Source organism: Phacochoerus africanus, chromosome X (genome assembly GCF_016906955.1).
Source record: "Phacochoerus africanus isolate WHEZ1 chromosome X, ROS_Pafr_v1, whole genome shotgun sequence".
Taxonomy (NCBI): domain Eukaryota; kingdom Metazoa; phylum Chordata; class Mammalia; order Artiodactyla; family Suidae; genus Phacochoerus; species Phacochoerus africanus.
Window position 1 is genome coordinate 54,640,516 of NC_062560.1, and position 11,081 is coordinate 54,651,596.

General features: G+C 40.1%; 1 protein-coding gene across 2 annotated transcripts in view; it reads right to left on the reverse strand.

Annotated features, from left to right (window-relative positions):
- The window catches only part of ARHGEF9 (Cdc42 guanine nucleotide exchange factor 9), a 298,553-nt gene extending 290,894 nt beyond the window's left edge, over positions 1 to 7,659 (reverse strand). For both annotated transcript variants that reach the window (XM_047764828.1, XM_047764824.1), the window contains exon 1: positions 6,057 to 7,659. In XM_047764828.1, coding sequence (XP_047620784.1) covers positions 6,057 to 7,604 — 1,548 coding nt within the window. In that variant the 5' untranslated portion in view covers positions 7,605 to 7,659. The remainder of the gene's footprint in view (positions 1 to 6,056) is intronic.
- Positions 7,660 to 11,081: the final 3,422 nt, after the last annotated feature.

Here is an 11,081-nt window from a genome sequence, read left to right on the forward strand (position 1 = left end):
CTCATTCAGGAGGATGCCCACACCTGCACTCCTCTTTTAGGTGTGTATTAATGCTTTGCTTCTGTTGTAAATAAATAAACTACTTCTCTGTGTTCTCTCCCACATGTTGTGCTGTGTCTCTAGTAATAAAACTTGTACCTGTTTTTATAGTCTTTGTCTTCTTGAAACATCCTTGCTTTCAATGGGGGCAAGAGCTAGGGTAACTCTGCTTTTAGCCTCTAGCTGGTCTAGTGGATTGGATTCCTGGTTTTCACCCAGGCTGCCCATGTTCAATTCTTGAGCGGGGACTTAAGATCTTGCTTCAAGCCATCACTCACTGCCGTCTCTCTGAGATAAATATGAAATAAAAACTGGAAGTTAATATTCTGGGGCTAGTAAAATAATAATAGAGATTCTTGTTCTGAGTTTTATTTATGCACTCAGAAAGAGGGTTTTGGGAGTTCCCACTGTGGCATAGTGAGTTAGGCTCCAACTGCAGCAGTTTGGGTCACTACAGAGGTGCAGATTCAACTCCCAGCCCAGCACAGTGGATTAAAGGATCTAGCATTGCCACAGCTGTGAGTGGTATTCAATCCCAGGCCCAAGAATTTCCATATGCCATGGGTGCAGCCATAAAAAAAAAAAAAAAGAAAAGAAAGAAAGAAAGAAAAGAGGGCTTTGTTGAATGCCTTGTGTAAACTTTTGAAGGCAGGATACCTTTGAAGCCTCAAGTTCTAGAACTTAGAATTCTTGATTTTCAGTTTAGTTGGAAATCTGATATAAAAAATAAAAGAAAATACAGTTGGGCCAATCAGACTTTGAATAACTTTTAGGTGGCAGACTAATTCCTTAGGGAATTAAAATCAACTGTCTTTATCTTTCAAATCTCTACCAATCAGAAATGTAAATACAGCCCACAATGACTAGAGACTCAATTAGCTCAATCAGGTAAAACCTGAAACCAAAGGGGAAAAAAAGACCTTTTAAAACTCAAACCACTGGAAAGACTCTCTGGCTCACAATCTAATTTACAGCTTCCTTAAGCATTTATCAAGGACAAATACAAATCTTTTTTTGTTTATTTTTCTTACTAAATTATAGCCAATTTACAGCATTCCTTAAATTTTTGCTATACAGCAAAGTGACCCAGCCACCCATACACTCACATTCTTCTTTTTTTTAAAATTTTTATTTCCCATCATGTTCTAATCCAAGAGACCACAGTTCCCTGTGCTGTTCAGCAGAACCTCACCACCCATCCATTCTAAATGTAACAGTCTGCATCTACATATCCCAAACGCCCCATTGGGGGGATGAATGGAAAATACACATTTTAATGGTCTTTTCCACAAATAGTAAAGCCTTAGTCATCTGAGCAAGCAAATTTAATTTATTCCAACTGTTATTTATAAATTGGTAAGTTTATATTTTATTACCTTATTCATAACTGTTAAAGTGAAGCTATGAGTTCTTAAGTTTTGTCTGTTTTTATGCCTGTGTGTACATTAGACATATGTATGTTTTTACTTCTGGATAGTATCATCAAAATTAAATCTATAAAAGAGCTCTATTTAATTGACTTAAAATAATTACTTACAAATTGAGTATTTCTAAATAAAAAAAAAAAACCTGACCAGATTGAATTTCAGGTTCAAATTGAGAAAGAAAATATTGCTTGCTATATCAGTAAACAAAGATGCTGCAGTCATCAGTGATTACAGCCACCTTGATGGTGAGCCTAGCTGGTGAGCCCTGAGGGAACTCAAGAAGGAAACAAAGAATACCTGTTATCTAGCAGTCAACAGACTCTAGCCACTCCCCACTTTCACCCTGAGGAGGTGAAAACAGAATACTGGCCCCAGATAGCTGAGGTGCATATAAAAGGAATGATTTTAGTGAGCCCTGACTAAAAGGAATGATTTTAGTGAGCCTTTCGCCATACAAAGAAAAGTGATAAATTCCTTAACTTGAGATATCTGGTTTTCTGTTATTAATAGTAATCTTTTGTTCCAACTGCCAGCCCTTGTTGCAAACCTCCTATAATTCCTAGCTGCCCCCTCACCCCCTCAGAGGAGTTTTTCAGAAGCTGCCTCCTGGGATTGAAGTCTTAAAAATGTAAACCAAAGAAAACTCTCATCTTTTAGGCTTTTAGGTTGTACTTTTTTTTTGGACAACATGATCTAGGAAATACCCAGTAATTAATATCTGGTATTAAAGTTAGCTTAATCTTGTTGGTCTAGTCAATACAGACATGTCTTAATTTCATCATACCTAGGTTTACTAAAGGCAAATAAGTCTTGTTGATAGAGTTTCCTCAGTCCCCAACTTGCCATAGCAAAGCATTGGAATGGCTGATGTTTTACAAATTTATTAAAGTACATTTTTTTTTGGGGGGGGAGAGAAAACTCACATGCAGCAAGGTTAAAAAAAGAGGGCCCAACTCATTTTACAACTGTTCTTATTACTGCTCCCCAACAAGCGGACCTGAGTAAAGGCCCAACTTCTGCTCCAGCCCCCTATGCTGTGCCTGAGTGTTGTTTTAGCTCTGTATGGGGCATATTTGATCTTATTGGTTTCAGGCACGATACCTTATTTGCATGATTATATAGATGCTGGGTGAGGAATGGGTGATATTCCTGCCCTACCAGGCTGTTCAAGGTGTGGGAAGGGGCATTACAATGAGACAAGGCCAGAAGCTTTTGGATTTAATCCCCTCGAAGGGGATCTGAAGCCTATAACAATGTTATTTCAATTGCAAAGTTTGTCAGCAAGAAAAATTAACTTGGTATGATGATATTTTCATACTTTTTAAAATAAAAGTAAATGAGATAAGAGTTTTCAGGTGAACTCTTTAGGAATAATTATGGTTTTGGTTATGCCTATTTAAAATAATTTCCCCAGATTTTTGGTAACCTGAAATTTTTGAGTTTTAAGTTAAATGCAAAATTTATTAAATATCCAGGTCATTTCAGATAAGATAAAATACTGGAAAATTGACTGCTAACCAAGTCTACATTTACATATTTTGTCTTCTTATGAGAGGGAGATATTTGGATTTATTAGGCACATGTCTTATACCACATTGAGGAAAGAAATTATGCTATGAGAAGATTATGTTTGTAGAGATTATGGAATATTCTTAAATTTGGTAATCAGGAAATGTTGGTATAATAGAGTTGACAATTACTTTTTGGTCAGTTTTTGCCAGATTAATGTTTTAAGAGCTTACATTATAATATATGTAATTAAAGCAATTGGGACAGTAAAGGAAATATTTCAGCATGTGAGGAAAGTAGGATGTTTGTTTTCAGCGGTATGAGGAACAGAAATTTTATTTAGGAGAAGAAAGTGATTTTTCCTAAAGCTGGCTATTTCTGGATGGGAAATAAGGAAAGGGATAAACTAAATAGTTACAGAAAGTTATGAAAGGTTTATAAAAAGGGAGCCCTGAGAAAAGAATTTTGTATAAAGTCAGGCTGGGATTAGATTAAATTTCATTAGGTGAGTAAATTTTGCTGGGATGGGCTGATACAAAACTAGAGTTTCATTTTCTCTCTCTGTTAAGAGAACAAAGTTTTCTTGGGGTGTTGAGCATCTTTTGATAACAAATTGTGAATTTCTTTGCCTTCTAAATTATATGTATCTTAAAAATCTTTTATTGTCACTTTGGTTGAATAAATAAATATTGTTTCATTGTGACCTATGATCCTATTTGGCCAAATGTTTTAAAACCTTTGTAATATCTTTGACAAATTGCCACAATTTGAATTCTAAATAAAGATTTTTTTACCTCCAGCTAACTTTGGGATGCTTCAAAAGTCCCCTGAAACACCTCAAAGAGAGATATAAACTAGTTTTGTTTGGTTAAATGTTAAATTTAGGAAGCATTTTCAAATAAGTGGTGATAAATCATCTTAGGTTATATTGTATGGATAAATGTCATTAATACAGCTATTCCTAAATTTAAATAGAATTTCTATGTCCTGGTATAAAGTTACCAGTCATAATTCTAGTTATTACTTTAAAATGTTGTGTGTCACATAAATAATCAACTTTCTTATAAATTGCATTATAATCAGATCTTTGGTCATGTCATTTTAAGTCTTTTGTCATTTATAGACAATTGCTATTTTATTCCGAGGGTTTTACAAAATGAAGACCTTCAAGAAGATGCATAAAAGGAACTTTGACAAATGTTTCTGATGACATTTATATCATACCACTCTGAACTGGTGTTTTGCACTTGCCATCTGCCTCTACATGGATTAAATTATCAGCTACCACAGCTGCTGACCCCTAGCACCCCCTGAGCAGAGCTCAGGGTGAAGATCAGGAGTGAAGCACTCTGTACTCTGGGAAAACTGGAAGAACACGTCTTCGGATAGTTAGATATTTTTAGAAGAGGATTTGATGTGCCAAATTCTTGAATCTCCATTTATCTAGAAAAACACTAAAATCCTACATGGTAATGTTTGTTCCTCATAACTACTAGTGAGCTTCATGACACCAGCAGCAAACTTGTAAAATGTGTGCAGAGCTGCATGAACCTCCCCATTTACCTTTAAAATTTACACTGATAATATTCCCCCCTGTATTTTGGGGGCAGTATTTGAAATACCACCACCTGGGCTATATTATTTTTTAAAACAGAAGGTGTCACAGTCACCTGTGAATGCAGCCTTCTCCAAGGGTGAGCTGATGAGCCCTGAGAGAACTCAGGAAGGAAAAAAATAATACCTGCCATCCAGCAGCCATCAGACTTCAGCTACTCCTAACAGCAAGTCCTGAGGAAACTCAGGCTGTGAAAACACAAGATACTGGCTCTGATAGTTTAGGTGCATATCAAAATAATGGTTTCAGTGATCCCTGATCTTTGCATCTTCCCATAGAAAAGCACTAAATTCTTAACTTGTGATATCTGGTTTTCTGTAATCTTTTGTTCCTACTACCTGCCCTTTGTTGCCAAAAACTCCTATATATCCTGGCTACCCCCTCTCCTCCTCAGAGTGATTTTATAGGGCTACCAGAGATGCTATCTCCTGGGTTTAAGTCCTAATTTTGCCCCAAATAAAACTTATTTCTTGACTCTTAGGTTGTGCATTTTTTTAAGTCAACACACTAATCTTGATAAGAAATTACAAAACTCTAATGGAAAACCCAATGATTTCATTCAGATCAACATATATTAATTATATGAGATTGAATGAACTGATAAATATGATTAATAATTTTATGACTTTTTTCTGAAATATGTTGGTTTTTAATCTTTGTCTTCCAAAAATACTTTCCTCTTACACTAATTATGATCTACAACAAATTAGTAAATATACTTTCATAAATGAAGATGAAGTATTTATCTTTTTCTCTCTACTTGATGCCTCCAGAATTTAGCTTCCCCAGCTGGTTAACCTGTGGACTTGATCACTGACTGCAAACAGATTACAACCAGTTATACCAATCACTGTTTTAATTTGTTCCTTCTTGTTTTCAAATTACTATATCTTCTCTCTCTGCTGTGCTATAACTTTATTAATGTCACTAGCTCTATTACTTACATTCTATCTATTTTATAAAAGTGTTGTTTCTTGCATAGGCTCATTCCTAGATCAGACAGATTGGCCTAATCTCTAAAATATACAAACAACTTATACAACTCAACACCAAGAGCTTTATTTTTGATTCAAGGCTAAATTGAAGTGTGACTATAGGCATTCAGCCCAATGAAGAGACAAAAATTGCCTGGGGTTTTATTATTTATTTATTTATTTATTCTTTTTCAGCTGCACCTGAGGCACATGGAAGTTCCCAGGCCAGGGATCAAACCCAAGCCACAGCTGCGACCCATGTCACAGCTGCAGCAATGCTGGATTCCCAACCCACTGTACCACAGCAGAAACTCCTTGCCTGGCATTTTAGGATGAATCAATTTACAGGCAACTGTCTGGTAGGATCATCCCTTCTTTTCTGGGATACTCCTGATGGATGGTGGGGTTATGGGGAGGGCATGGGAGTTTAGTAAGCTTCTAGGGTCCTGAATGTTTCAAATGGTTATTTGGAAAAGCCATCTCCCACCTTACCTGAGTACCGAGGACTCCAGTACAGACTTTGCTGGCTTCCCTCTCTGCATCTGTTGCTATCATATCCAAATCAGAATCCTGGGGCTTCCCTGCCTGGATGGGTTCCTCTGGCCCCCTGTGGGTCTCTGATTCCTTCAACTCATTAGGTTTCTCTAGCTTCTCCATGACAGCTTTGGTGGTGACATTTCTGGCACAGGTGCCCAGCTCAGGGGACACTCTGGCACTGTCATCTTCCTTAGGGAAGCTGACCACAGTCTCAGTGTCTTCATTGAGCTCCTCAGAGGAGGAATGCTCTCTGGTGAAGGCATGGCTATAGTAGCAGCTGCAGCCATTCTCTGGAGTTAGGTTGTCCTGGAACTTGCAGGCAGCTGATGTCGTGGTCAAGGCAGTAGCATTGCAGGGACCTGCAAGGGCATTACCCAAAGTCTCCTTGCCCTCAATGCTCATTTCAAAGGTGCATGAGGCTTGTGAGTCCTTGTGGTGGTGGTGCTGGTGCCTCCCAATGACACTGCCCCACAGAGCAGCCCTGGGGGGTTGGGAGGGAAGGTTGAGTGAGAAGGAGGTCCGAGAAGCAGTACCCTCCAGGATGATGCCTTCACTCCCACCACTGATGAAGTAGGCTTCGCCATGGTGGTGGCCCATCTGCAGCTCTTCCCGCGGGAATGCACGCCACTTGCGGGCCACCTCAGCCACGTTGCTAAAGAACTTTACAACACTACCAAATGGCACAGTCTTGTCTCGACGTGAGTGCACTGGGCTCTCCTCATAGTCCCTTTCCATCTTTCCTTCCAAGGTGGAGGCCTCAATGGCAGCCTCAAGCTCCTGGATTCTGTTGTCTCCAGCTAATGTGCATGGGGCTTCATCTTCCCCAGGGAACATACTTTTCTGGTAACTCCTGGCCTGCCTACCCCTACTATGCTGCTCAGGGGACTCTTTTCCCCAGCAGTCCTCCTCCAGTTGGATGCCAGTATCATCAAAGGCCAGCTCTTTCTGGTTCACCCTCTTGGGGACATGCACCAGTCTCTGCACATCTGCAAGGAAGGGTTCCAAGCTCTCAATGTGTCCTGAGTAAGAATAGCGGAAAGGCTTTGGGGCCTCCTCAGCCTTCCTCATGTGGTAGGTACCTGGAACCTCCTGGGGTTCCTGAGCCTTGTTGCTCCTAGGAAGAGTATTCTTGCAGGCCCCAGTTGGAGGCTTCAACCTTTTAAATGACTTCATTCGATCCATTAATGTGACCTTGGACTTTAACTCTGATGGCCTGGAAGTGTCTTCCAGTAAAATCATGGACTGTGGTCGCTTCCCCTGACTGGAGGCCCCTTTTCTGCGGCTCACAAAATTCCAGATCTTGTTGACTTTGGTTTTCTTCTTGTTCTGACCATTCTCTTTCCTGGGACTCAAGTCACTTTGGTCACACTGCTCAGGCTGCTCCAGCCCCACCTTTTCAGCCAGGCCATTTACCCCAGGGTGGCCTGGGGAAATCTGGGCCAGGTAACCATTGGGCATCAGCTCAGAGAGGAAGGCAGTCTGGCAGCTGCTGAGAGTCTCCATGGTCACAACAGAGAACAGGGCCACAAAAGCATAGAGGGAGGGTTGGCCAACTATTTCTAGCTAAAGAGGAGAGAGGGAGAGACACACACACACACACACACACACACACACACACACACACACAGAGAGAGAGAGAGAGAGAGAGAGAGAGAGAGAGAGAGATGGATTAGGCAAAGACACAAACAGGATTCTTTATATATGTCACAATCAGATACATAGCAGATACTTTGTCACCACTGGGCCACCAAATTTTTGGGACCTTTACAAAGCAAAAATGCATTAATTTGGACTCCACTAGTTTAGGCTCTTTATTGAAGGAGATCACATCTTATCCTATGTACCAAGGAAATATTTGATTCTTATTTAATAAATGCGAATATACTTGAGAAGGACGTAGCTCCATCACTTTGATTTTCTCATTTTACTGTGAGGCTCTAGAGATCCAGAGTATACAATTGTCTTACCTAAGCCACGCACACACACACAAAAAAACCCCAAAACCAAGAAAGCAGCAGGTAGAGATCCAGTCCATGCTTCCCTCTCTCATTTGCTTTTCCATTCATTCAGGAAACAAACAGGTAGTGAGTTCACCTGCCAAATCACCTGCTTAACACTGACCTCTCAGCTAGATGCTGGATATCACTGAGATGAAACAGACACGTACACCTAGTCACCTGAGCTCACAATCTACTGGGAGATACTAGCAGATATAAATAATTATAGTGCAGCCTGATAAGAGCTGTAAAGAGGTATGCACAAGGACAGCTGAAGTTTAGGGGGGAAGGCGAGAGGGGACAATAGACCAGGAGGGGCAAGGGCTGGGAAGGGGCACTAAAGGGAGAAGATCAGGGGCCCTCAATAATGCTACCCAGAACAACCAGGACTAGAACTAGGAGCTCAGTCATGATGGAGTCTCTCTCCATCCAGTATTATTTGTCCCTCTTCTCTGCACAGCCTGAGAGCAGGGTTTGATAAGAGGGAGAGAGGCAAGATGGAGGCAGGTTAATATTCAGAGGCTGAAGGTAAAGGAAAGGAAGAGAAGGGAAAGCCCAGAGCCCTAAAGACAGTTTCTGCCTTCTTGGTGGTTTTGCCAGAAGTCAGCTCAGGGTCTGTTTGTTCCTCTTTCTCTGGTCTGGTCTTCAAAGTTAACTTCACCTTACCTGGATGATGCCTTTAATCTGTGCCTTTCCTACACTTATGTACATAGCCTGCACAGAAACTGTTTGACCCAGAAAATGTTCATTTAATCAGAAATATTATCTAGTTAGGGAAAATAAAACCAAAATGGGCAGAGGCTTGACCTATGTCACACATCAAGCTAGTGGCAGACCAAGAAATAGAAGCTTAGTCCTCCTTCCTCCTAGGCCAGGAAGTACCCTTACTTCTGCCCCATACTTCTACCCTCATCCATGAGTTCTATTTCTCCAAGTAGTCAGTCTTTACAACTCAGGATGATAGCTGACATTTATAAGTGTGAGGTACTAAATTAAATTTATCTTTATTTATTTGGATCTCACAACAACCTTATGAGGCCTGTACTATTGTCATCCATATTTTAAAGATAGTTCAACTGAGGTGCAGAAAGTTTAAATGATTTACTTAGGTTCTCCATAGCCACTACTAATAGATTTGGGATTTGTAACCAGGCAGTGATACACCTGAGGCTGTACCCTAAACCATTACACTATATTCCCTTTCTAGACATAGAGGATGGTTCATACACAAGTCCATGTGCCTGCTTGCCTGTCTCCTGACTTCTTTTGGCAGTACCAGAACAAAATAAGCTTCCGAAGAGGCATCTGGATACATGGCCCAGAGTGAGGCAAGGTGGGGAGGGTAGTTGGTAAGAGATAACTAAACCTGATAAACTTCTTACAGTAAGTCTTCTAAAATTGGGCAGGTGAACTCAGGACTCTCACTTTCCACAATTTTCAATCTGGCCATGGCTCTTCCCCTGGGCATTTACTACAAGCATATCCTCAAAAAAGAATATGCCCTGAAAAGACCCAGTCTTAGCCTTTAGGTATAACTAAAATCAGATAGAACTTTGGGATTTCCTAGTCCACACACCCACCATTTCCTAGGATGAAACTGAGGCACAGAAAATTCAAATGAAAAGCATGCCAGATGCATATTGCATATTCATGTACAACCACAGCTGCAGAGCCAGAAGGGATATTGAAAACCATTTAGATGGGTCCCTCATGCTGCAGCAAGGTAACTGAAAATGATTTACCCTTGGCACATAACTTGTGAAGGAAAGAGTAGGGTCAGGCTTCCCAGTTTGCAGACCAGGCCACTGTGCCCCTCTGGTTCTCTCATTGCTCAAGTGTTTGGAGGCAATCCACCAACAAAAGGGAAGACTACAGAGCTACATTTTTCCCTATGGGGGGACTTAAGAATGGACACAAGAAAATGTATTTTAGAGCAATCCCATTTGTTCTGGCCATTATTTTATGAGTATCAGGAAATAATTAACAAAAGGAATATATGAGGGGAATCTTTATCAATGTATTTCATAAGATTCATTGGACCAAAATGACTCTTACTAAGGCAGAAGTAGAGCCATCATCATAATACACAACAACAGGAGACTCCTTTGTCTCAATAAAAACACACTCCATTTATGCCACTATGGAGCATTTATCATCCTCCATTTTGATTACCTTTTTATGTGCTTGACTACCTCATAAGACCAGGAACTTTTCCAGGATAAATACTCAGTCTTGTTTACCTTGCTATCCTCAGTACTTACCAGGTATTCAGCATACTGCTGGTGTTCAATAATGAAGATCTAAATCAGGCTGTGAGCAAACCAAGGCCTGCCACTTTAAAGTTTTATTGGAATACAGCACTTTCATTCATTTACATATATTCTATGGATGTTTTTGTGTTACAAGCAGAATGAGTAGTTTCAATTGAGATTACATGACCCTCAAAAGCCTAAAATACTTACTATCTGGCCCTTTACAAAGAAAATCTGCTGAGTCCTGCTGTAAGAGTATTTTGTGTGTAAAGTTCACCACTTTTACATTCCTCTAGAGTAGGTATCTGTGGCTTGATTTTATAGGTAGTCACAATAGGACTCAGAGGAATGAACTGATTTATATTGCTCAGAAGAATTCCACACATCTGGGTAAGATTTAGTAATAAAAACATTTTTTCCTTTGCCTAGTCAAAGGCTCCTGGTCCCACAGGCAAAGAGTAGCAGAGCTAAGACAAGAACAGTGGTAATATGGTGCCAAGTCCTATGCCCACTGTCCTGCACCTGACTCCTTCCTTAGAAGTCTTAAGTGGGATAATGAGAATTCTTACCTAGGTGCCATTGCACGATACAAAAATTGCTTACAGCAACAGTTACTCTTTCACAAGCTTACTTATAATATGAACACAGTTCTCCTAAATATGGAGCAATCTCATAATTGGGTTTCTTTGCCATATAAGTTCCGTGAGTGTTAAATGGGACAATGGCTTATT